Consider the following 27,581-nt stretch of genomic DNA (forward strand, 5'->3'; position numbering starts at 1 on the left):
TCTCCGCGGCTCATTCTTCGCGGAAGCCGCCTCAGCGTTGTTGGTAAGGACCGGAGAGCGACGCCTCAGGCTCGGGCAGCATGGCTGAGAAGCGGCACACAGGAGACGCCGAAGCCCGGCGGCTCCCCGACTCCTTCAGGGGTGAGCCCCGCGCCGTCACCCACCTCCCCTAACCCTCCCCTCGGGAACTAGCCGCAGCCCGGGTGTCCCAGGCTCGCCTCCGTCGCTTTTAAGCCGTGCGACCGCCGCTTTAAGCTTCGGCGACGCTGAAAATCGTGAATCCTGTTCCGCAGGCTGGGGTCCGTTTGAGGGATGTTAGGGTGCAGAGTGCACAGAGGCTTGCCTGGCACACGGGGGACGCACCCGCTGCAGGGCACGTTTCCAATACCAGAGCCATGGCAGGGGCTCGCGTGCTCCAGCGCTTGCCAGATGCCAGGCCCTGTGCCAGGGCTGTGCGTTCCTTATCTCGTAGCATGCGGGCGGGCAAGATGTGTAAGTGACGCAGACCTGTACCTCACACTCAGGACCCTGGGTCTTCCTGTCGCGCGACTCCCCCCCCCCCCAAAATCCCCTTGAGCCAGACTTTGCCCAGAGCGACTACCCCTTCTCCCGAACTGGAAAGAACTCCTGCCCCCCAGCCCCACCCCTGGCCTGTTTCACATTAAGAAGCAAGACTGACCTGGGAGGTTTTGCCCCCCCCCCCCCCCCCCCGCCCCTCACACGTAGTAAGCTGTGTTTGTGCAAGAAAAGAAGAAAGTCTCTTTTCGGTATTCTTCCCTCTCTCTTCCCAGCTTCACCTTCTGCCGTTTTCTGCCCCCTCTTTACTCCCTTTGTCCTAGGGACCTCGCCTCTGGGGCTTTTGTTTCTCACTGGGAATTCTTTTAAGTATTCCCACCTTGAGTGGCTCCGTGTTGTTGCCCTGGGAAGGAGCTAGTACCCTTGAGAAGGCTATCATCTTGAACCTGTATTGGCGAACTCCTTGGGGGGTGAGAGTGGGGTTCCAATAGAGAGAGGTGACAATCCTCCCCCGGGGTGCTGAGTCCCTCCCAGGGGCTCTTAGTGATCCAAAGGAATTATTTCTAAGGATGGAATTTTAGACAGGCTGACATAGAGAATGACATTTTGGGGGGGGGGGGAAGGGTGAGCTTTTCCAGCACCCCCACAAAGAACATGATATTGGACTTAACTATTCTGACTAGTTGTAAAGCCAGCCTTGTCCAGCCATCCAAGTCCCATTTCCGTTGCCCAGCGATCCTTCCCAGGAGCATTCCAAGCATTATCTGTCACTTTTCTCTGCTAAGCACATTGGAGAGTTACTTTCCCAAATCAGTAGTGTAATGGGAAGGATGTATTTGAAGAAACCGAGGAAAAAGAGGTTGAATTACTTCAGAGTCACAGTTTATAACTAATGGAGCCATACTTTTTATTGGGTTTTAGCTGACCCTAAAGCTTGGAGTCCACCTCTTTTGTAGTTGATTGTCATATCCTAGATGGGAAGGGGGGTGGGATACTTTCCTCTGTGCTCTGTCTGACCTTTTGGTGGGAGACAGAGGGACTATGAGGATAGTTACTAGCAGTTTGGTGAAAGCAGTGGGAAATCTGTTTGTAGATGTTCTTTGGGAATATGCATGATCTTTATTTATACTTAATATCCCTTTAGTTGGTTTTTCATGGTTATAGACCAGTTCTCACTTCTAAGTTCTTTTTCTTGGCTCTATGATTACCTTTTTTTTTTTTTAGACAGAATTTTTTTTCAGACTCTAATGAAAACTGCATCTTCCTCAGAAAATTATATATACAAACAAAATTTTGCTTAGTCTAGGTCACCTTTTTTTTTTTTTTTAATATAAACTTTTGAGATCCAGCACTGGTGGAAAGCCATTACTAGAATTTGTTAAATAGAATTTATTGAGTGCCTGCTATAGGTCAAACACAGCCTAAGTGCTTTACAAACATGATCTAATTGCAGTCTTCTAACAGCTCCACAAGGAAAACATTATCCACCATTTTACAGCTAGGAAACTGGGGCTTGGAATAGAAAAATCACACATGTGTGCCTCGGAGCCAGGTTTCAAACCTGGGCTATGTGATTTTCCATTTTCCCTACCCTAGAGCTATCTTCAAAATGTGTACCCAAGAGAGGACCTTCTCAGACATTGGTACTTCACTGAAGGTGAGAGACCACGAGGAAAGCCCAAAGGAATCTAACTTCAATCCAGACCTCTTGAATAAGACATCTCCAGAAGGCTGCTTCTGGGGGAGGCAGTGGAATATAAAAGCCCAAACTCTGTCCTTTTATGATTTTGCTGACAATTAGTCTCAGGAATATAAATAGGACCAAACCTAGAGCAAGAGCCAGTGCATTCACTTTGTAATGAAATAGTGCAGGTGGATTGCAAAGAAATGTATTATTATAATTAAGAGACATGTCAACAGAATGTATCCCTTTGGGACAATGCCTGAAAATAAGCAGAATCAAGGGACTGATTTGTTTATTTCAGTTGTTACAGCTGATCAGATTGGGGAGAGCTTTGTAACTTCTTTAATAATTAATCTGAGTTAAACCATCAATGGTCATAAATTAACTCAAACCAATGACCAAGTCTAGTAAAGCTGGTGTGTGTGTGTGTGTGTGTGTGTGTGTGTGTGTATCATGACAATACATTGTTAAGTGTGGAAAGAAAGAGGGTAGAGATTACAGTCAGTGGAGAAAAGGTATGTGTCAATTCTCCTTTCTCCATTCTTATTGAATGTCTGTCTATACTCTGAGACCTGTAAAGAAACGTAAAGCCCAGGCATTTAGCCTGACATTTCAGTAGATTAGTCTCTGAAGATGCTGGCAATAAAGTCTATTGTAAAGTATCAGTGAAAATCATACCAACTTTGTCCAGTTATAAACACACTTATGATAAGATGGTTTAGTGTAGTGAAACAAGAGTGGAATTTAGAATTCAAGGATCTGAATTGAGATCTCAATACCATCCCTTACTACCTGGGTCACCTTGGGTTAAGTCTCAGCCTCGCAAGCCAATTCCTCATCTCTGTCCTGGGTATAATCTTACCGGCGGTAACTGTCTCCCAAGGTTTTAAGAATCAAATGAGAAAATTTACGTAAATGTACTTTTGAAACATTAAAATGTCAACTATTCAATCGGAGAAAGACAGCTATCATATGATCTCCCTGACATGAAGAAGTGGAGATGCAACATGGGGGGGTTGGAGGGTAGGAAAAGAATAAATGAAACAAGATGGGATTGGGAGGAGGACAAACCATAAGAGACTCTTAATCTCAGAAAACAAACTGAGGGTTGCCAGGGGGAGAGGGTGGGGGAGAGGGTGGTGGGGTTATGGACATTGGGGAGGGTATGTGCTATGGTGAGTATTGTGAAGTGTGTAAACCTGGCGATTCATAGACCTGTATCCCTGGGGCTAATAATACATTATATGTTTATTAAAAAAAATTTCTTTTAATTTAAAAAAAAGTCAACTATTGAGGTAATTCATTAATGGGGAAAACAAAGAATGAAGTTAACAATGACTATTGAGAAAATGTAGTAATTATGCAGGTAGTTTAAATTTATGGGCAAAAAGTTATATGAAAGGGGCGCCTGAGTGGCTCAGTGGGTTAAGCTGCTGCCTTCGGCTCAGGTCATGATCCCGGGTCCTGGGATCGAGCCTCGAATCGGGCTCTCGGCTCAGCGGGGAGCCTGCTTCCTCCTTTCTCTCTGCCTGCCTCTCTGCCTGCTTGTGATCTCTCTCTGTCAAATAAATAAATAAAATCTTTAAAAAAAAAAAAAGTTGTATGAAAGATGGTCCAAGGTGGTTTAGAACTTTATTGTCCTGCTCAGATGTAGTCTGTTTCTCCTCTAGAGATAGAGTCCCCAGGCAGATTGTTAGTCTTGATATTTTCTCAGCAGCGTTTGGGTCCCAGAAGGCAATTCGCTTACTAAAAAGTTTATGCGTATAAACTGTATCAATATGATCTTTGAGTTGTAATAAAAAATAACGCTGCTATTTATTGAACACTTCCTGAGTGTCAAGTTCTTCTCATTGGTTTTTATATGAGACAAGTATTGTTCTTTTCCCTTATATTACTCCTGAGCAAAGTTAGTGGTAGAAATGGAATCTGACCCCAGAGCCCCGAGCTCTTACCTACTGCTTAGCTTCTTGATGTCAGTTGAAGAACTGTACTTTTATCTGCCCCCCCAACACATACACACACTTTTTGTTTGTTTGTTTTTAAGATTTTATTTATTTTTATTTATTTTGACAGAGAGAGATCACAAGCAGGCAGAGAGGCAGACACAGAGAGAGAGAAACAGGCTTCCTCCTGAGCAGAGAGCCCAATGCGGGACTCGATCCCAGGACCCTGAGATCATGACCTGAGCGGAAGGCAGAGGCTCAACCCACTGAGCCACCGAGGCGCCCCCCCCCCCCAACACACCTTTTTTTAAAAGGAAGCTCGATGCCCAATGTGGAGCTTGGATTCATGACCCTGAGATCAAGAGTCCCATGTTCTACCAACCAAGCCAGCCAGGCACCCACAATTTTTAGATAAAGTGATGTTGCCCTCCAAAGACTTTAATGAGAAAAACTCAGTTGTAGATACTTTTAAGACGTCCAAGTAAAGGAGCTGGAGGGAAGAAGAAAAAAAAAAAAACCAACGGAAGAAGTAGGAGGGTTTTGCTCTCTTAATATGTTTCAAGTCTAGTCTAAATTTAATTCACTTAATAGCATTATGAAACTGTTTTTCTCCAGTTTTCTGAATATAACTGTTTCTGTCTTTCTGGCTATGGGCGATAGTCAGCCCATACATACTCATTCTGACAACTGCTTTGGGACAGAGAATGATTCTGAACTGTATTCAACAATTATTTACTTGGCAGATGGTTTTTGAGTACCTGTTATGCTCTAGATGTCTACCGTATTAGCTCATCTACTCTTCACATTTAACCCTCTCAGGAGGTACTCCTATTAGCCCTATTTTTAAATGAATAGATTAAGCATAGAATTAAGAAACTTTCACAAGATCATACAGATAACACATGGCAGAGCCAGCTTTGTAGCCATTATGCCATGTTGTATTAAGAAGATCAAAATCAGGGGCACCTGGCTGGCTCCATTAAGAGTCTGCCTTTGGCTCGGGTCATGATCCCGGGGTCCTGGGATAGAGCCTTGCATTGGGCTTTTTGCTCAGCGGGGAGCCTGCTTCTCCCTCTCCCACTCCTCCTGCTTGTGTTCTGTCTCTTTCGGTCAAATAAATAAATAAAATCTTAAAAAAAATCAAAATCTATGAAGAAGACGGACCTTGAATAGGATAATTATAAGTACGATAAATGTTTTTTAGAAATGGTTAAGTGAAAAAAGAAGGAAAGAAAGAAAGGAAGGAAGAGAAAAAGAAAGAGTGAGTTAAATGCTGTAGGCAATTTGGAGAGGGGGCCTCTTTAAGACTCAGGGGGTTCAAATTTAAAATTACTCCCTCACCTCTTTTTCCTCCTGTTTTATGACTAGAACACTCGAATGAAGAAAAGCTACAGAAAATCCCCAAGATACTTGGGAAAGAAAATATTCACACTTACTTAATTTCCTTATAATCTTTTCAAGCTAGGCAAAGGACTCCCTTTATTTCAATTTGCATTGGAACTCTTTCTTGAATGGGTCTGGCCATGCCCTTTTTCTAATATCTCATGGTAAACACATTTTGTGATTGAGATCTGAAAATGCTTTTCCAGTATCAGTCCTTTTGATCCAGTATTTGTAGGCATAGATGGTTTATAATAGAGAGGAAAAGGTACTCTCTCTGGCCATGGTTTTTAACTTGATACCATCTGGCCTTTAGCCACTCCAGCCCAGAGGCTAATTTCTTCCCTAGAGGTTTAAGGATAAGGGCATTCGAAGAATTAGAAACCATGCCTAATTAAAATAATCATTTGAAAGACGGATTATAGTGTGCACTTGTCTGCTTTGAAAGCCTCCGCACAAACGAATGCAAGTTGTAATTCTCCGATAAATGCCAACATTTTTTTTCAACATACACATATTGAGCCCCTACTGTGTGCTAATCTGAACCCCTCTGTCCCTCCATATGTTTTTCTCTCTGTAGTGTGCTGCTTCATTTTTGTTTCTCTCTTCACATTTTCCTCCATTTTTCTTCTTTTCCTTTTCTTCTATTGTTTCCTTCCCTTCCTTGTCTTATTTATTTATTTATTTATTTATTTATTTTTGAATATTTTATTTATCTTAGTGAGAGAGAGAGAACACGAATGGGGCAGGGAGGAGCAGAGGGAGAAGGAAAAATAATCAGAAATATGATATCCTGGGGGCGCCTGAGTGGCTCAGTGGGTTAAGCCTCTGCCTTCGGCTCAGGTCATGATCCCAGGGGCCTGGGATCGAGTCCCGCATAGGGCTCTCTGCTCAGCAGGGAGCAGGGAGCCTGCTTCTCCTCATCTCTCTCTCTGTCTGTCTCTCTGCCTATTTGTGATCTCTCTCTCTGTCAAATAAATAAATAAAATCTTAAAAAAAAAAAAAGAAATATGATATCCTGAATATTTATGCCTTTCAGAAAAATTCAAAAATTGCCAAGATCTTTCATTTCAACCTACTGTTGTTGATCCTTAAATGGTGCTGTTAGGACCATGCTGTTAGCATGTTTTTGAGACCAAATTCCCAGCCCTCTTATCTCCACCCCAACAGCACTGTTCTTGGCAGTGCATGAAGACGGAAAGTGCTTCACTTGCGTTCCAGGAAAGGGGAAGGAAAAGCTTGTCCTTAAATGTTGCTGTTCAGGCATTGCAACAATCCTTGGGCTCATCTTTTTCTTTTTGTGTGTATTAATGCAAATGAAACTTGAGTTAGATTTTCAGATATTATGTAAGACCTTTCTGGCCTTTCCCTGAAGAGGAAATCTAATCTTCTGAACTTTAGAACAAAATCTCAATGATAAATAGAATTTATTATTGCACATGATTTCCAGCAGCGTCAAGTTCAGTAGACCTTTAAGTAAGTCAGCTGATACTGTATCATTAACAATGTAGTGCTCTGAAATTATGCCTGTGCTACTCTCTTGAAAAGATTATTTTACTGCTTTTTTGGAAGCTAACCCAACAGAAATTACCATACTACTTGTTTTGTTTCATTTGTTTCATGGTTTTGTTTGTTTTCTTCTGTCTCAGCTCAGGAAGTCTTTTGCTTTATTACTCGGGGACTCCAGGAGGAATATTTCATACCTACTTTACAGATATTTGTGAATATTAGAAAGATAGTATGTAAGGAATCCACTTGTGGCTGACATGTGATAGACATTCAATAAATGGCTATTATTAGTCATAATTAAAGGCACTGCCAGAGTGTAAGAAATAATGTAAGAATTATACAATTTCATCTTTTCAATCAAAATTAGTTTACACAATAAAAATGGATGGAAATTTTACTAAGCATATATGCAATGCAGCAGAATTTCTATTTAAGAAAATTGGACATAACATAAATGTTCACTAGGTTCATGGAACAGTGGACTATTATTCAACCTTTTTTTATTATTAAATTGATTTATTTATTTTCAGAAAAACAGTATTCATTATTTTTTCACCACACCCAGTGCTCCATGCAATCCGTGCCCTCTATAATACCCACCACCTGGTACCCCGACCTCCCATCCCCCCCGCCACTTCAAACCCCTCAGATTGTTTTTCAGAGTCCATAGTCTCTCATGATTCACCTCCCCTTCCAATTTACCCCAACTCCCTTCTCCTCTCTAACACCCCTTGTCCTCCGTGATATTTGTTATGCTCCACAAATAAGTGAAACCATATAATAACTGACTCTCTCTGCTTGACTTATTTCACTCAGCATAATCTCTTCCAGACCCGTCCTTATTCAACCTTTAATAATAAAGAATATGACGTGAAAAGATGTTCACAGTATAAGGGGAAAGCAGATTCAAAATTATTATATATACTATTATTTCATTTTTTTAAAAAAGGATACAAAAGGTTTAGAGGATACATAGCAAGGCAGAAAAGTCATCGCCATCTAGAGATAAGGGAAGTATAGATAATTTTTCTTCTCTAATTTCTTTAGCTATAATTTCTAATTTTTATAGAAACAAGTTTGCTTTTACAATAAGAGGGAAAAAAGCAGTGTTTTTTTAAAAACATTGTCAGTTCCGGAGTGCCTGGGTGGCTCAGTGGGTTAGGTCTCTGCCTTCGCCTCAGGTCATGATCCCAGAGTCCTGGGATCAAGCCCTACATCGGGCTCTGCGCAGCAGGGAGCCTGCTTCCCCGGCTCTCTCTGCCCGCCTCTCTGTGTACTTGTGATCGCTGTCTGTCAAATAAATAAATAAATAATCTTTAAAAACATTGTCAGTTCCCTGGAGATAAGTCCAGTTTGAATATTGAGTTAAAAAGTGTTGATACATACACTCATACCCATTTTCAAAACTTCGCTTTAGTTAGTTAAAAATTTGATGCAGGGGCGGCTGGGTGGCTCAGTGGGTTAAAGCCTCTGCCTTCGGCTCAGGTCATGATCCCAGGGTCCTGGGATCGAGCCCCACATCAGGCTCTCCGCTCCTTGGGGAGCCTGCTTTCTCCTCTCTCTCTCTGCCCACCTCTCTGCCTACTTGTGATCTCTGTCTGTCAAATAAATAAATAAAATCTTAAAAAAAAAAATTTGATGCAGTTTTCAGAAGAGTTGGTAGTAAAAGAAAAAAAAATAACTGCAGCCAAGTAGTTTACAACCCAGTGTCATGGGATCCCTTATCTTTCAGAGTGTTCAACCAGAATATCTCAGGAATGCTGGGTCCTCGTTATTGCCTTTTTATCACATCCAACTGGTAGGGTGGATCCAGTCTTCAAGGTAGTGAATGAGAAACTTGGAGGAAATGAACATGAAATTTGGGGAAGTAACTGAGAATTTCTGAAGGGTTCGCTAATATCCTGGTGAAGCTGAAGCCTCACCTCTCAGAGGAATGTGATTTGTGTACCTTTCAGAGTTCTAACCAGATGGGGAAGAATTTCCAGGCTTGAGAAGGGGCTAGTTTAGGCACTAGAATGGTATGAAGTGGTGCCATCCCCAGTGTATGCACTGATTATTTCTAGCTGAGCATTTGAGATGCGAAAGACCAAGCCCAGTTTTTAGGATCTCCACTTCATTTCTTGTTACTCTTTGTTTGTAATCACATGTAATCATGGTGGAAACTGAGGGCGCGTACACGTATGCACATGCAACCCATGAGAAAAGACTGGGCTGGGATAAAAGAAATAAAAGAAACATCACTGCCCTCAGAGAGTTTATAGTCTAATATGTTCAGGACAGAGAGCTGTGAAATTTGCCTGGGAACACGAGGCTTGGGGCAGTATTTTAGAAGGCACCAAATGCTGTGAGAAAAGTATTTGTGGCCAGTCTGTTCCTTGTTTGGAATCTGCTTCACTTTGGAAGCCTAGACCTGAGCCTGGCCACCAGCCTGAGACTGTTTTGCTATAAATAGGCAGAGCTGGAAATAGGAGGCCTTCCTCCGTAGGAATATCAGATTTCATTCTCCAAACTCCTACCATGTTCTCCCAGTTTGGATACTGTATTGGGAAAGTGCTCCACACACGAAATCTTCTTTCATGAGGATTTTTTTATTTTTTTAAATTCAGAGGCAAAGGACAGAAGGAATGACTTGATTTAGAACGTGGGCTCTGGGGTAGGATGACCTGTGTTTGAATCCCGGGTCCTCCTCCAGCCTGTGGTCTTGGGAAAGCTTTGTTGCTTCAGTTACCTCATTTGTAAAATGGAGTTAAAAATACTTGGGGCACCTGGGTGGCTCAGCTGGTTAAATATCTGTCATTGGCTCAGGTCATGATCCCTGGGTCCTGGGATCGAGCCTCGCATCGGGCTTTCTGCTCAGTGGAGAGTCTGCTTCTCTCTCTCCCTCAGCCTCTCCCCCTGCTAGTGTTCTCTCTCCCTGTCTCACAAATAAAATCTTAAAAAAAAAAAAAAACACAACTTAACTTATAAAGAAAGAGTAAATGAGATAGGCTTCTCGAGTAATTGAACACAGTGCCTACGACATATCGTCTACCAGAGGTGCTGGGATTATCATCAGTTGTAATAATGCCTGAGGGAGCCTTCTGCACAGGCTGCTTCTGCACAGGTCCGTGCTTGGAATATCCTCTCAGTAGATACATCGATGACCCCACAAACTATAGTTTAGAAACCTCCGGGAGATTAACTTACAACACTTTTATTCATTTATGCATAGGACCTTTACCTCCCAATGTGACACAGGACCAGAAAACCATTAAGTCATCTGTAGCATTTCTGGTCTTGCATCCTGCATTTCAGAGCCCTTGATCTGGGTGCCACCTTGTGTCCCTCTTCTCCCAGGCTCTCAGCTTCAACTCTGCTTATTTCTTGGCCTTCCATGGATTCAAAGGCCTGGCTCGCTGCCATCCTTGCCCTTCCAAGCCGTAACCGTTGCCCAGCCTGCCTCCTCCCCTCGAGCCCTTCTCCCTCTCATTACCAAGACCGTTCCTGGAAATACTGCAGAAGCTTTCTGTGATTCATAAGGAAAGTGATAGTATCCCTGGGCGTTCTCCGTCCCTCCGCCCTCCACAGACCGGAGACAGACAGACACTGGGTACAGAAAGTGCAAAACACAACCCGGAAGTGAAGGGGGTTTCTCAGGATTGTAGGGAAAGGCAGTCCCTGGACCAACCGCTCACACCACCTAAGAGAGCAAGTCCAGACACACTCCAAGAGATACTGTCTTCGAAGAGGAAGTTGGTAGAACACCTGACCCTTATGAGAGGAGATTTAGACCACTGATAAGACGTCTGAGGTTGAATCAATGCATGCATTAAAAACTAAGCAAAGGGAAAAAGCAAGACGTTGGAGAAAAAAACAAAAAGTTGCATGGGACAGAAACACGAATCAGACATCCCAACCTGGCTCAGCATTGAATTGCATTTACATATTCATGAAGTGTAAAATTTGATAATGATCTAACCAAAATGATGATATAATTAGAAGGATGGGTATATTTATGAGGTGGGGGAGAAGCTAAATCCTCTTCCATCGTGGAAAGTCAATAAGTAATGCTCAAAATGGAGAAAGCAACAAGTGACAAAACGAGCATATTATTTAGAAACAGAGAAGTATAGACCAAAATACTCAGCCAACAGAGCAGTTGCCTTTGAGGAAAGAAAAATTGGAAGAGGTAAGTGGGGGACTGCTCTCTTTTTGTATTAATCTTGGAGAACTTTGGGACTTTTTAAACTTTGTGCACGTGTAGCTGATAAAAAATTAGAACAGAAAAAGTACAGATGCAGGGCACCTGGGGGACTGTTGGTTAAGCATCTGTCCTCAGCTCAGGTCATGATCTCAGGGTCCTGGGATCGAGTGCAACGGTGGGCTCCCTGCTCCGTGGGGAGTCTGCTTCTCCCTCCCTGTGGCCCATCTTGTTCACTCTCTCTCCTCTGTCTCAAATAAATAGTTAATTTTCTTTTAAGCACAGATGCATAGCAACAAAGGCTAAAAAAATAAGGTGAGAATAATAGAAGGGAGAGAAATAGTTCACAGAATTTATTTATAAAAATGTGTGTGGTTTGGAAGAATATTCATCATCTCTGGATCGACTAATCCCACGCCCACACCCGTCCCGCTGAAATTCTTGTAGTGGGGGTGTGTATTATTACCTTCCTAGTAAGACAAGAGCTATTTCATGTTGCAGGAAAGGAAGCAATTGGAAAAGCCAGACTATGTGTAAAGATGTTTGTGATACATTTCAGAAACAGTGTGTCTAAGCATCCGGGAAAAGGGTAATAAAGTATGGTTGGTGCACATGCCAGAGGAAATCACTCGCATTTTGCCTTAGTTCATCTGTGCCCTCAGTTTAAATGCTCTTTGCCTTCCGTCCCCACCCTTTTGGTACCTTCCTTAACCGTTATATCCTTCCAGACATGCGTCTGACAACCGCCACGATCCCCTACCCGCCCTACCCCACTGTCACCTCTGTCCCAGCTATGTAAGTTACTCCCATTCTGTGTTTCCAAAATGCTCTACAGTCTGTGCCGACACTTACCACCTAATGTTGTAATGATCTGTCTGTCTTGCCTGAGACAGGCAAGACCTTCCTGAGAGCCGGGATTGGGTCTTACTTTTACGATGTCAGTGCAGAGCACAAGGCATAATCAATATTAGGCACCTAATAAACGTTTGCAGGATAAAAAATAATGTGGGAAATTTTTATCATGTTAAGTAGATGAGAAAAAGTAGCCCCTGTTCTTCAGGGTTGTTACAAGGATTAGATGGGGAAATCCAGGGAACACAGTAGAATTCTAGGCATCTGTGAGCTCTGTGGACAGAGGATGAAGGTGGTGGGAGTCTGCTATTAACAATGACAAGAGATGTGTATTTTTTGTTTTCACAGATAGCCCCAGTACAGGCCTTGGACCTTGTGGCTGGATTTTGGTGGCTGTCTCGTTCTTGTTCACTGTTATAACTTTCCCCATCTCGGTATGGATGTGCATAAAGGTAATAAAGAAGACGTCACTTGCATCTGCCAAGGGGTCAGCCCCTCACTACATAAGCCCCCCGTTGTGTGTATCTGTGTAGAAAAGAGAGAGAGAGAGAGAGACCTGCTGGCCTGAATCCCTTTTCCTTCATCTCTCCCTTGGAAATTTCCCTCTAGTCACCTGTTGTAATGGAATCTGGAGACTTCTTTCAGCCATGGTCCAGGCAGCCCATCTCATAGGTTAGAGGAAGGATCCCTATCGGAAATGTTCCAAAGTCGGGGGTTTGGGGTGGTCCTGTCCAGAGTCAAGACACTGAGGACTGGCTGCTGGCCCCATTGTTCACTGTGTGACCTTTGTCTCATTTCCTCCCTGTAAGATGGGAGGAAATAGCGACCCCACTTCACAGGCCCAGGGCGAGGATTAAAGAATGTCTCCAAACATACTTATCCCAATGCCTGGCATATGGCAAGGGCCCCCCAGTTGCTGGTTATTTTTTCCATAAAGTCATTAATACTTCGATAAATGACTATCATTTACATATTCCTAAGAAGGGAAAATATGCTCCAAGAATTTTCGGATAATTTTATGATTATAATTTAAGGAGTCAGGAGATAAACTGGGAAATTTAGTTGTTTTTATTTCTTGTCTTTATTACCAATGCATGAGTAACTGAGTGAGGACGTTAACAGCTGAGGAGTACAGTTATGGATTTGCTCCTGTATACTACTCTATACTTCCCAAATTTTATACAGTGAAATATCTATTGCTTTTATAATCACTTGAAAAAATAGTAAATACATATCCTGCTTGGTAATTCAGCATCGACCATGTTATTTATAGATAGTTTGGATTTTATTTTACTTAAGTTTTATGTGTTTAAGAAATCCCTTACGCCCAACAGGAGGCTCGAACTCATAACCCTGAGATCAAGGGTCGCATGCCCTAAAGACCAAGCCAGGCAGGCACCCTGATACTGTTCAGACTTTAGAGAAAAAAACAACACAGAGGCATCTAATCTGTTTAGAACAGAATATATATTTAACAAGCTGCCTATAAATACATAGCGTATATAAAGATTTGTACTCCTCATGTTTAATTATTATTTGTGTTTTTCATCTAGATCATAAAAGAATATGAACGAGCCATCATCTTTAGACTGGGTCGCATTTTACAAGGAGGAGCCAAAGGACCTGGTCAGTACTAGAATTCTGGGTCGTTGGCCTGGAGACCGAAGTTCTTCCTCTTGTTGATGTGGATTCTCTTACGTGGGTCCCTTCTCTGTTGACGTAGAAAAGAGTGCCTGTAACAGAAGCCGTGTGACAATAGCAGTGGGGCTGGCCAGTCTTGCTACAATTGCCCTTTTCCTTCCCTGGGCTCCCCTCCCCTTCCCATCCCCGCCGATAAGATTGTGTTAAGCCAAGAAGAGCCACAACTGTGGAAGTTTGAGCATAGAATTGCTACTCACTAAAGGCTTTCTAGATCTTACTCTCTATGCCTTAGTTCTGGCAAACTTCCCTTCAGCCTCTGCTGTATTCCAGGCTCTGGGAATTCAAGGGAGACTAAAACATAGCTCCTGCCCTCAAGGAGCTTGCCGTCTAGTGGACACCAAAAAGGAAGCAGTTAACAATCCCGTGTGATAAGTACCATGACCAAGTCACTGCAGATAGCTGTGGAAACCCAGAGACAGGTGACGGACCCCACCTAGGAGGATGAGACCAGGCTTTGGAGGTGATGACAGCTTGGCTGAGTCTTGAGGCATGGAGAGGTGTTGGCCAGAGGGGCAGTATTCCCAGTAGAAATGGCAACGTGGGCAGCATGATGTCGAGGGGGGTATGGCAGGCCCAGGGAGGGAAAGGGCCTGCAGGGGGCTCGGCCCAGCATGAGCATGGAGCTCGAGGAGAGGGGGGCGGCCGAAGAAGGGCGCCGGGGCAGGCCGTGCAGGACCTTATGTGGCATATTCAGGGGTTCGTGGGCTGAGAAAATGGGACAAAGGAGAGAACCCGGAAGATGCAGAAAGACATGGGAGGGATCGTGTTGGTCTAAGTAAAGACCAGATGGCCAGTGGTGGCGGAGTCAGGAGATGACGTCACGGGCCTCAGTGGCAGCATTTAGGAGGCACAAGGGAGCAGGAGGCTGGCGTTCCTGGCATCTGGCTCGTGCACTGAGACGACCTGGCTTCTTTCCGTTGATTCCTTTGATTCTGTTAGGGTGAAGGATAGGCACCAGTGTCTCTCGATAATGTTCTGTGTTTCTTTGTTGCAGGTTTGTTTTTTATTCTCCCCTGCACGGACAGCTTCATCAAGGTGGACATGAGGACCATTTCATTTGACATTCCTCCTCAGGAGGTAAGGTGGCCTTATGCCGTTGATAACAGATGTCATGTGTGAAAGTCGCTGGCCATGAGAGCAGCACAGAATAGGGTGGTGAGAGCATGGGTGTAGAGCCTGTCTGCTTGTCACCATTTTCCAGCTGTGTGCCTTTGAGCAAGTTCCTTAACCTCTCTGTGCCTTAGTTTCATCATCTGTAAATTTAGAGGTTAGAATCATAGGACCTACTTTTGGGGACGGGGGGGGAGAGAGAGCACACGTGAGCCTGAGCCAGCAATGGGGACAGGTAGAAGGGTTCGATCCCAGGACCCTGAGATCATGACCTGAGCCGAAGGCAGACACTTCACTGACTGGGCCACCCACGCGTCCCTAGTAGAACCTACTTCAGAAGTTCTTGTGAGGACTACCTGAGACCTTACACGTATAGTGCTTAGGCCAGTGGCTAATAAATTGTTAAGTGCCTACGTGTTTATTATTACCAAGTGTAGCCTAGTGTTAGCATTACTGTATCTGTCATCCTTTTTCCTACTGCACTTCTCTGCTGTAGGTTTCTGATACGAAATCCAGCTTAGCGCAACATTCTTCTTAAGGTTCTTCATTTTATTCTAGATACAGAATTAGGAGCTGCTCATTTGGCTTTTTAGATAAAGCATATAATGTTTTGGAATAGTCATACTCCATGCTCTTTCAAACTACTTCGTGAGGAATATCACAGTTGAAACTCACAGCAGGATCCTTGAAAAGCACGTAACTGCCATGGGGCAAAGGGCTTCCACCAGACCAGAGTGGCAGAGCCAGGAGCGACGCTCAGCCCCATGGGTTCCTCGCCGAATGCGTGTCCCGCAGCTCCGTGCTAAACGCACCCGACGCTCGCGTTCACTCCCTCGTGGCCTTGGACGGTGAGGGCCACCCTGGGCCACGTGTCCGGGGAGGCGTCGTCACCGAGGCCGATAGATAGCCTGGAAACAGGATGAAGGGAGGGACGGAAGAAGAGTGCCAAGTGTTTCCTGGCTAGAAGCCAGGTGCACCGCAGGCTGGTGGAGTCTGGCTCGGTCGCCTTCTCTTGGCCTTGAACCCAGGAACCGGCGTAGGAACTTCCTTGCTGCTGCCAATCCAGACAGGGGCTGAGTCAGGCTTCATCATCCACGTGCATGGAGGGACGCCAGCCGTGACGGTTACCCACGAGAACAGGGCTAAGAGCTGCGCTGTGTTCTCTGCACGTTTTCCCGTCTTTCAGAGAAGACGGACCCTCAGAAGGAGCCCCTCGCAGGGTAGCTGGGAGTCCTGAGGCTCCGTCTGTAAATGCTGCAGACATCCGGCGGGCTTGCTGTAAGCTGCTGCCTTCCAGCGGCTCCCTCCTCTCCTGGGAGCCGCTGAGCCTGCAGCCGACTGGAACATGGCAAGCCGTCCTTCTTCCGACCCCCTTGAACATAATATGAAGGAAGAGAAGTACCCCGCCGATGATTAACCGTAGGCAGAGAGGCTGCAGCTTTAGAAAGCTCTGGCTGTGGCAGTCGCAGGGGCAAGAGGCTGTTCAGAAATGATATGCGTTTCCCGATCATATAGGGGGAAATCGTTAATTTGCACGCCAACGTGGTAATACACTATTAGAAGTATTTTTAGATTATCAGAAAAAAAGAGGTGACTGCTTTCCTTCCTGACAGGACAGAAGAGCAATGCACACCACTGCCGTTACTACCCACCCGTTACACAGCCCTTTACACTCCCAAAAGAGTCTCGTTCGGCTGGATCTTCAACTTCAAAGCAATTTGCCAGCAGTATGTGCAGAATGGGACTGTGTTATTAGCCCCATCTCACAGATGAGGACTCTGTAGGACTGGCAGGCTAAGAGCCTCACTGGAGATGACCAAGCAGGTCCAGGAGGCACGGCTCAGGTCTCCTGACCCTCCTTCGCACACTCTGCCACAATCACTGTGTTCCTAGGATCACGTTTCAGTTCCTCGCTCCTTGATTCACTACCTGCTCTGTCTCCGGCACTCTGCCAGTGCGAGAGACAGCAGAGACAAGGTGCTCTAGAGAAACACATGGTCCATTAGAGAAGCAATGAGGTCGACGGGCAGCACAGTCGCTGCAGTGAGGTGCAGGGGGATCGTGGCTTGCCCTGCCTCGTTAGGGGAGTTTCACAGAGGAAAAGAGCTGTGTCTTGGATGATGTGTCATCATGTGCCAATCTGCTGGTGTGAGGGAGAGGAGAGGACATCCAAGTGGGGTGGGGACACTTGCACGAAGGCCTGGGACACAACACAATGCGTGTGGGACCTCCACCTTCTCCAGTGTGGCAGGTGTGCAGCAGGGAGTGGGAAGGAGTGAGACCAGTGGGACCAGTGGCCCGCTGTCAGAGGACCTGAAAACCAAACTAAGAAGCTGCCCAGAAGGGGCTGGGAAGAAGCCCGGACACATGATGTCCTGGAAAGCATTTTTATGTAGCATGCTGTAAAATTTATTTCTACCCTCACCTCTCCCTGTAACAACAGTCCCCATTCCCTTTGTGTTTGACGTCACTGTGCTGCCTTAGAGAGTTAACCCAGCCTAGGTTCTGTCCCAGCACCGGGCTATGTCGTGCGTGATGCGTCCGCCCTTGCACATGCTCATGCCCCCTCGGGAAATGAGTTCTTCTTGTAAGACGTAGTTCAAGTATTGCCCTGCTACCGACAGCTGTCCCTCCTTCTTTCTGCCATGGCTTCCTTGATTTCCCGCCCTCTCGGAAAGCACCGTGCCTGCTGCTGAGTGGTGTCTCAGAATTTGTTGAATGATTGAATTAGCGAATAAGTGAATGTATTTTACTAAAATTCCAAAGGCATAGTTAGCTATCGGATGCTGCGTTGTCTTAGTCCCTTCACGCGACTCTAACCAAATCCCACACACTGGGTGGCTTATAAACCACTGAAAGGTATTGTTCACCCCATCGGAGGCTGGAGTCCAAGGTCAGGGTGCAAGCGGGCTCAGCGCCTGGACGAGGCACTGCTTCCTTATTCATAGGTGGCCATGAGGGCTCAACCCTCATGACCCAAGCATGCCCCAAAGGCCCCACCTCCTAATGTCTGATGCCATCATGTGAGTGGTTAGGTTTCAGTGTCCGAACTTGGAGGGCACACTACACTCTGTCAATAACACTTACTACAGAAAATCGGCTGGTATCTTAAGATGTTCTAGAGAACAACACTGCTTACAGTTCTCGTAAAGAATGAGTCGGTGGGCAGGTGTGAAATGGCATCCATCCTGTTACAGATCCTCACCAAGGACTCGGTGACCATCAGTGTGGACGGCGTAGTCTATTACCGCGTGCAGAATGCCACCCTTGCCGTGGCGAATATTACCAATGCCGACTCAGCAACCCGTTTGTTGGCACAAACAACTCTGAGGAACGTCCTGGGCACCAAGAACCTTTCCCAAATCCTCTCCGACAGAGAAGAAATCGCACACAACATGCAGGTAAGGCCGTGAGTCACCAGAAATACCGAGATGTCGCCAGAGGGTTAGCGGTTGTTTGACAACTTTTGACTCATTCCGATCAGGAGAATCACTGACTGGCCTTTTTCTCTTCACTGAAGCTCGCTGGAAGGAGTATTTTTCACACAAAGATCTCATGGCTTAACAGCTCAGTTGCATAATTTTTTTTTATTCCCTTCCACGTAGGGTTCCCCTCAGAATTAGCATTAACCTTTTTCATTTAGCGTAATAGTTCTGAGGCCATTCTGCAAGAAAGTGCGGGTGTCATTAACGCTTTGTTCTCTGCACGAGACCCATGACTTCCCTTGTAATTCATATGCATCCCAAGCTTTCTAGAGTCATAGATTATGAATTAAACCTGGCTGTCCAAAAAAGATAAAGGACTAAAATCCGAGATCTTGTTATTTATCAATGTCATCGTGTATCAAATCTGTGACCTTAACCTGATGCCCACAACCACCACAGCAAACAGAAAGGAAGGTTTCATTCCTCCCGTTGCAAAGGGACCCTGATGAAGCACAAAGATGTACTGTGGCTTAATGACATTAGATCAGGAGCCAGCGGGCCACCTGTTTTTATTAGTAAAGTGTTGTCAGGATACAGACATACGCACTGGTTTATATATTATCCACGGCTGGTTTTGACCCACAATGGCACAGTGTAAGAGTTGCAGGGAAGACTGAAAATAGACAACCACTGTCTGGCCCTTTGAGGGAAAGCTTGCCAACCCCTGCATGAGCTTCTTTAAGAGAACCAGGATCAGCTCCCCAGTCCCCACAGAGGAGACCTAACCTCTGCCCCAGATCTCCGCCAGCGCCTTGTCCGCTCCCCAGCCCAGTGGTCTGTCCTCGGCCGCTGGGCAGGGCTGAGCCTTCTTTGCTGGCCTTCTCTCTTCCGAACAGTGTACCCTGGATGACGCCACTGATGACTGGGGAATAAAGGTGGAGCGTGTGGAAATTAAGGACGTGAAGCTGCCCGTGCAGCTCCAGAGAGCCATGGCCGCAGAGGCAGAGGCATCCCGGGAGGCCCGCGCCAAGGTAGACTTGCTGTCTGCTCTGGTCTTGTCTCTTTTTTCTTTTTTCTTTTCTTTTCCTTTCTTTTCTTTTCTTTTCTTTTCTTTTCTCTAGTTTTCTCTTTCTTTCTTTATCTCTTTTCCATACTTTGTTTTTCCTATTGAGTTTTCTTCTTAGTTACAAAACAGCAAAACCACAGTTGTTACAAAAATGGAAATAATCCTAAAGTGTATGTCGAGGTGAAAGCCTTCCTCTTGCTTCTGAGTCACATGCCCCCAGGGGCCACAGCTCCTGGCAGCTTAGTGTGTATACTGGCGCTTTCCCTGATGAGGGTGTTTGACTGCTGGCCTGTTTGTTTTACGAAAGTAGGCTCGTACCATACCTGTTCTCTGCTTTGCTTGCTTCACTGCACAACATCCTGTGAGCCCGGTGGTGTGTGCAGAGCCACTCAGTCTTCTGTGACCACGTCTCCCATACCCTATGTTCCCAGACCCCCACTAAGCACAAATTAACAGTTCTGAGTTCAGAGCAACTGGGTATTCCCGCCAGTGTGCTCACCATCTGTTCCTTCCTATTTTGTTTCTTTCAAAGCTTTTATTTTTTTTTCTAAGTTATCTCTACACCCAGCGTGCGGCTCAAACTCGCAACCCTGAGGTCAAGAGTCGTACGCTCTACTGACTGAGCCAGCCAGGCACCCCTCCTTCCCTATTTTTGTCTTCTCTTTCATTCTCTTTCTCAGGCTTTTCTTCCTTCTTACTGTTCCCTCTTCCTCTCTGTCCTTTTAACTTTTTTTCGCTCCTCTTTCTTTGATGTCTGCCTCCCCCCTCTTCCTTGGTCATCCCCATCCCTGCCCACCTCGGCAGCCTGCATGGTGGGGGCCCCCATGAGCGGTGTCGAGGAAATGTCTATTCATCTAATCTGGGAAAGAGGATTTCTGGAGCTAATATAGAAGGACACAGGGATAGCTTGCCAAACCCAAGGCTGGGAAGCAGACTCAAGTCTCCAGAGTTGGAGCCCAGGACCACATTGCGCTCAAGACCAAAGGGAGCTAATCATTCTACCCCTTGGACCCCACCTCACTGCTGACAGCTTGAGAGCAGGGTGTCTGACTCTCAAGTTTCCATACCTCCCTGGTTGAACACTAAAGGGGACAGAGCAGCCTTGATTCCAGATTCACGGCAGGGAGATCTTTGGTCAAAGTTTAGTCAAAAGGGCAAAGTCAGATGTTCATAAGCTCCCACAGCCCCTTGTGCAGATATGAGTGATGGAGGAAGAGGGTCAGTTGACATAAGAGGGCTTGCTGTGGACTTGACAGATCTCCCAAGATGCAAGGAGTAAACCAGTCTGTTGTTATGTTGGGAAAATAGTGGCAGCTGGAGAGAACTGGCTAAGCACAGAACCCTAACCTTCTAGTAGGAAGCCTTTAAGATGTAAGTCAGGTGCTATAATTTCTTAGCCAACACCAAATAGAGTAGTAGCTCCTTTGACAGACTATGCCCAGAATTTTCTACTGACCAGGATTGCTAGGTTTTCCCAACGTGATAACTAATGCTTCTGAGGACAGCTGGTAATGCTGCGGAAGCCTCAAGGGCTCGCTCTCACAGTCATCACCCTGAGAAGACTAAGTGGTACTTCCGGTAACATTAAAGATGCCCTACTGTGTGCTAATAAGTATTTTGAAAATTAGGAACTGCTTTTATCTAGAATATGTCATTAACCAACAGCCCTGTTTCCAAGCCACATAGACGACTTAGAATGTCAGAGCCTGAAATGTCCTTAGAGGTTATATCTTCTGGAGGCGACAAATAACCTGGCCCCAATGCTGCTTCTCCCACCTCCTATTCCCCTGCTGGTAATTAACTGCAGCACTGTTTTCCACTGAGCTTAGACTTGACCTCAGACTCCTGCTATTGCCCTCCAGGTAACAAGCCTCAACTACTTGGAATGGGCTCTAAAAATGAAATTTATTTGCCATCCCACGGTTCAGATGAAGAAAATTGAAGCTCAGAAAATTTCTGTGGTTTCCTCAAGGTCACAGTGTTGATGAGTGACCACAGAAATGAGAACTCCCCTGTTTCTCACTGCCTCCTTTGGACTTCCCGTGCTGGGTTTGGTTGTCTGCAGGTGTTCTCACGAGCGAGGAAGGAAGTTCCCTAATAACAATGGAAGAGACAGAGGAAGCCCGTTAGAATGTTGAGTAACTGTGCTCCCACTTAGATGAGACTGTAGGGACCATCTAGACTATTCTAGTGGACCTGGGCTATGCCTGTCTTTAAGATTAGAATCACATAGAATCACAAGGAGTCTCTCCTTTCTGTAAAATAAAATAACCCTGCAACCACCATAAGGCCAAAAATTCAAAATCATATATTCATGTTCTCATAGAAAATAGGGAGTCTGTTTCAATATGTAAATATGTATGTAAACTGGGAAAGAAAAGGGTAGGAGAGCATCTAGACTGAGAGACTTCAGAGAGAAATTCCTCAAGTTAATTAGCCATCAGGGAAATGCAAATTCAGATCCCATGCAGACGCTGTGCTAGATATCCACCAGAATGGTTTAAAAAAGAAAGAAAGAAAGAAAGAAAAGAACCGAGTGTGGGGGAGGGAGGACCTGGTGCTCCGATTTTGTTTTGACTGGAAATTTGGAAATTTGGAAACTTACAGTCTCTTTGGAAGAGAGACTTTGGAAAGGCCTCTGGCAGTGTGTACTGTACTCACGTGTTTACCAAAAGTCATGCGCTGGAGTGTTCACAGCAGCATTTTGTAGTACCCCGAACTGGAAACTGCCCATGTGTCCCTTGCCGTTGAATGGATAGAGTTTGCTTAATTCATGCAGAGGAGCACCAGGCAATGAAGAGAGTGAACAGAACATGTTTTGAGAGAAAGGAGCCCGGCACAAAAGAGGAGAGATTGTCCTGCAAGCTTGGCTGTATCTTAGCCAAACCTCTTTGTCAAGTGTGTAGACTAGCTCTGATTGACTTGAATGTAGTACCTTTCCCGCTTGCACCCTTCCTGATTTCCTTTCTCACGCCTCTGAAAAGAATGCCTGGCACGTGCTTTCAGGCTCATATTCCCAGGGCCTTGTCATCCATTAATTGAGAGGGGGGAGTGCAGGAATGCAGAGTCCCCTTTCTCTGCCCTTCCCCGCCTGGCCCACCCCAGCTCTGGAAGGAGAGACCACAGTACCAGCCTCACAGGCCTGAAAATGCCCAACTCTCACATGATGGATCAAGCGATACGGAGTGTTGATCAGCATGGGGCTGCCCCACGAGCAGCTGGCTCTGCTCTCTGAGGTCCCATTCACAGCATCTATGCCGCCAGTGTTTAGACAATACGGCGTGCCCAGCCTGGTAGGTCCGGCTGCCCCGCCAAGAGACTGTGTGTTGGCCGGTAGTGGGAGATGAGGTAGCTTTACAGTTGGTCCATGTCCAGACTGGGGGCGGGGGGGAAGTGCCTAACTGGTCATCTGAGATGATATGGAAAAACCCATGTCATCTGTCCTCGGGGCCGAGCTCCGTTTTGCATTCTGTACGTACAGTGCCTGCCTTAGAGCACAGTTACCTGAGGCACTTGGCATGTACCTGGCTTCTGCCCCTTCTCACAGACCCAAGTAAGACCTTCTGATAAGCTGAGATTTTTATCCTCTAAACTGAGTGCCTTCTCTTGGTAATACGACATCTGATATCCCCCATCTAACCCAATGGGACCACCCAGGCACCCAAATCTAGAAACCCAGGGCCCTGCCTCAGTTCCTCTCCCTTCCTGTGCCCAGTCAGCCTCCATGCTGCCGACTGTTCTCCTGAAGAGCCCCCCAGCCCCTTCCTCCCTCCATCCCCGCTACCGGCAAATCACCCTGGTCACTCCGAGGCTGTCCCACTGGCCCCTCACCAAGTCTCCCCATCCGTCCCCAGGCATCTCTTCAGCCTGTTCTCTCCAGCTAGACCTGGTAAGGTTCCTGCTGGAAACTTCAGCAGCTTCCCACTGCCTACAGCCTGCAGACCAAGCACCCCCGCCTCCCCTCGGCCTCACACCATATTCAGCCACTTACGTTTTTCTGGAATACGCCAGCTTTTTTTAAATATACCACAGTATCTCTTCATGTGTGCTGCCTGAAGTATTCTTCAACTTTGTCCAAAGAGCAAAGCTTTCGCCCTGTCCTGTTCAACTTACTTACCTCACCACCTCACCTGCAAAAACTGCTTTCCCCTGAGCGCTGGCACCGAGCCTCGCACCCACCTCTGTCCACATTTGTCACACCGGAACAAAGCAGCCAATTTCCCTGTCTCTGTCCCCTGCTTGACCAGGTGCTGAAGGAGGCGAGGGCATCCACCCTCTACCCCTAGCTCCTGCCCAGGGCTTGACCCCTAACGTGGCCCCCAACAGTAACGGTGTAAGTAATCATAACTCCACTGGTCCTAAGACCATTGCTTTGGATCCTGATTTTCACGGAAGTATTAAGAACCCTGAATATTTTGAGATCCGTGTGCGAATATCCTAGTGGAACTGCCCATTGAAGCTTGAGGATCCCGGTATCTTCAGCCCTCTTCTCAGAGGATCATGAAGTGAAAGGAACTGCCTTGATTTGGCTTCAGCTTTCTGTCTTCCTCACAGTGGCCCGAGGAGGCAGGTGCTCTCGCATTTTAAGAATAAGAAACCAGAGCTCAGGATGTTAAATTATCCCTGTGAGGACACTCAGCTGGTAAGGCTTTTGGTTCGAGATTGGCGTGAAAGCCCATCTCATTCCCAAGCCTCCCCACTGCCCAGTGATGTTCAAGCTCTTATGCTCATTGAACCTCTCGAAGAATCTGGAAAAACTGTGTGGTCCCATCACACATTTTAAATAGACCTGTAAAAATTTTTATTTGAATTGATACACTTGGCTGAGCATAATTATCCCTGGTTATGTTTTAAATATCGACATTTCACACTAAAACTGTGAACATCATTCTTTTAAAGGTACCCAGTGAAATTCAAATGACGTAATTACTCCACCATCTATCTAAAATACGTAAATAAGGTTTTCGTGGTCAGGCATATTTTACTGTACCTTCTTCTCCTTGAACTTCTGGTTCCACTCCGCCTCCTCCACGGATTTCTTTTCCTAATATATATTTTGTAATGAGTCATTTTATTACTGTACCGCAACACATTTAGTATTGAAGTTAAAACTATTATAAAAAATTTCCCATGACTACAAGCAAGGCATTTAAATGTTTCAGAATGTCTTCTCAGTAATTTTTTTTTTTTAAACTAGAAATGCTTCTCTTAACAAGACAAAGAATTCAAGTCTTCTTAGCCGGCTGTTACTTATTGCCAAAAGACTAAACATCAATTCCAGTCTTAACTTTTCATTTTTATAGATATAAGGAGTCAGAACTTTTGTTTACATAAATAAGTGGGTAGAAATGGAAGTTTTGTTGCAAGTCACGCATGCAATTCTTTGCACTGCCTCTACATTTACGTGCTAAAAAAAAATCATACACCATCTTCATTAAAAAATATATATATATTAAAGATTTATTTGAGACAGAGAGAGCCCGTAAGCAGAGGGAGCTAAAGGGAGAGGGAGAAGCAGACTCCCTGCTGGGCAGGGAGGGGGGGGGGGTCTCCAGGCTCCATCCCAGGACCCTGAGATAGGAAGGCAGATGCTCAACTGACTGAGCCACCCAGGAGCCGCTCAAGAAGTATTTTTAATGGTCATCCACTTTCAGTTCTGTAAGGTTCTCTTCCTTTCTTAGCAATCAAAGAACTGGAAATCCATTTTACTTGCAAAAGGATTCGTATCCAGTCATTGGTCACTCTCCCAACCTCTAAACGGTATTTCGAATTGTCTCTTGTCTGGTCCCCTGAAGCGTGCGAGAAAGGTCACAGTAGAAGAGGATGTCTTGACCTCAGGCACATACTTGGGCAAATCAGATAGAGGATAAAGGACGTATGCAAACTGGGTAACTAGAAATCGATTTCTTAAAACCATTTTTTCTCGGCCCTGCAAGGTTGAGTATACCTACCCAGGTTTGAAGACTGCTGTTTGAACACTGCCTTTTTCTCCATTTTACCCACTCCCCGGTCCTGTCGCGTAGGTCATTGCTGCCGAAGGAGAAATGAACGCATCCAGGGCTCTGAAAGAAGCTTCCATGGTCATCACCGAGTCTCCAGCAGCCCTCCAGCTGCGGTACCTCCAGACGCTGACCACCATCGCTGCTGAGAAAAACTCCACGATCGTCTTCCCCCTGCCCATAGACATGTTGCAAGGCATCATGGGGGCAAAACAGTAAGCCTCGGAGGCCAATGCAAAGATGTGCCCTTCCTTTCCAGGGTAGAGTGGGGACCAAATCAGCCCTTAACCTGTGAGGAGAGAGGAGGGCGGGATCTCGGCTATCCTTCCGCTCTTTCCCTTTCCATATGTTGACTACAAGGTTCTTAGAATGTGTAGTGATCCTAGCAACAGAGGAAGATTGTTAGCTTGTAAATACTGAGAAAGAGGAGTGCGGGGAGGGGACTGGTGATTTAAAGGAGATAATTTCCTATTCTTTAAAATATTTAAAAGTTCATATATTTAAATCATCATGTAATAGGTTAAATCCCTTGTCTTTTGACTTTTCACTGGGTCATTCTGCACCCTCTATCTGCAGCCAGTCCAAAGGCAAGTAAATAGGTTATAACCACCACTGGCTGGACAAATGCTTTGCAGAAAGCAGAGACCTTAGGCTACGACCAGCTTCTCTGGGCCACACGTGCCTTACTTTCGGGGAATCTTAAGGAAACATTCCTGCCATCCGCTCTCTTTCGAATCCCAGGCGGTGCTTCGAAATAACCCTCTGTCTCAAGGAGGCATTTTCTTGCCTGTACCTTTCAACACTGGAGGAGATGGTCAAGATCAGTGAGAAAGATGATCTTAACCCTTGAAAGACTTTTAAAAATCCACTGTCACAAAGGTCTTTTAAGAATAATATGTTTTTTTTCTTTTTTTTGGCTCGAAGCTTCTTTGAGCCTCTCTATGACCAAATGAGTCCTCTGTGCTCTTTCAAACCAGCTACATACTTGTCACAAAAGTGCTTTTTTCTCACTTTTGCCTATTTTCCTATATCAGGTTCTCAACAGTTTCTGATTTTTTAAACGAGACTTTCTCTAAGTTCTATGGGCAACTGTTTATATACCCATTCGAATAGCTTGAGGACTAATACTTTTTAAAAAAATGTCTTCAGAAAGCCATTCTGTTTTACTGTCTGCATGCTATTAACTCTTGTACACTGTGAAATATGTTGGCTACCAGTCCTGTTCATTAAATACTGTAAGGAATTCACAATATATTGGGCACATAATAGCCAATGAGCTTGGCAAGACACTGTCAAACTTAGGACATATATACAGATCTAGGTCTCTTTTCTATTTGCGGAATCCTTTCTCCGTCACCAAGGTCAATGCTGAAAGAGGAAGTGGTCAGCCCCTCTGGACCACGGTTGCTCATTTTGCAGTAATAGGGAGCACCTTCAGTTTCGCAAATGGGGTGAATCTGAGCAACCTGGCATTCTTCCTGTTGGCCCGAAAACCTGGCTGGTGACATTCCTCCTCGAGGCTCTGAATTCACCTAGAGAAATCTTCCCTGCCCAGAGCTCAGCCTGCATGTCCGTCCTTAGCTAGATCACTGTCAGTCCCACACCAGGAGTGTCCCCTCCTCGATCGCCCATGTCCAAGCTTATTTTAGGAAACCTTGAGCCATGTATCCAGGTTCCAAGCTGAGTTTGATTAAGTGTATATGGAGCATTTTGACTTGGAACTCAAGTTACTCATTTTAAATAATGCTCTTCTCTCTTTGGTGAGCTTGCAACCCATGAGGGCCAGGAAACAACTCCATACCCTGGCTGAGAATCTCTTCTCGGGTTCAGGGTAACCGTGCTTTCTGTTCCTGGAGTTTCCCTATTTGCAGAAACCAGTCTTCACCTCTCTGCCTTGTGGATTCATAGCCCAACGGGGTGGGATTAAATTGCTTGAGAGGGAGGGAGCATAAAAGGGGTCTCTAGGCTGAGTGTCGGTGTGAGAGGTTTTTCCACATGGCCTCCCTTTCCAATGCTGTACATAACAATAAAGTGTGCACTTTTACTCATTTTCTTTGGGTGAAAGAGTCTGCCTGCATTTAGTGTGTTGTGGATTTCATTTTACAGAAGTGGCCCGGGAGATCCTCCTGTCCTGGGCCAGCTGCGTTGGCTTCTTGGTGTGCTTTTCATGAGCCAAAAAAGGAAGAGAGCTTACAATTGTCCATCTGTCTTTCTTG

The 27,581-nt window shown here is 45.5% G+C and overlaps 1 protein-coding gene across 1 annotated transcript; it reads left to right on the plus strand.

Annotated features, from left to right (window-relative positions):
• STOM (stomatin) lies at positions 1–27,414 on the plus strand. The gene is made up of 7 exons (XM_059410896.1): positions 1–141; positions 12,413–12,516; positions 13,618–13,690; positions 14,760–14,842; positions 18,073–18,276; positions 19,197–19,331; positions 25,390–27,414. Exons 1-7 carry the CDS (start codon positions 81–83, stop codon positions 25,582–25,584), a joined length of 855 nt encoding a protein of 284 aa, XP_059266879.1. The 5' UTR covers positions 1–80; the 3' UTR covers positions 25,585–27,414.
• The last annotated feature ends 167 nt before the right edge of the window (positions 27,415–27,581 follow it).

Source organism: Mustela nigripes, chromosome 9 (genome assembly GCF_022355385.1).
Source record: "Mustela nigripes isolate SB6536 chromosome 9, MUSNIG.SB6536, whole genome shotgun sequence".
Taxonomy (NCBI): domain Eukaryota; kingdom Metazoa; phylum Chordata; class Mammalia; order Carnivora; family Mustelidae; genus Mustela; species Mustela nigripes.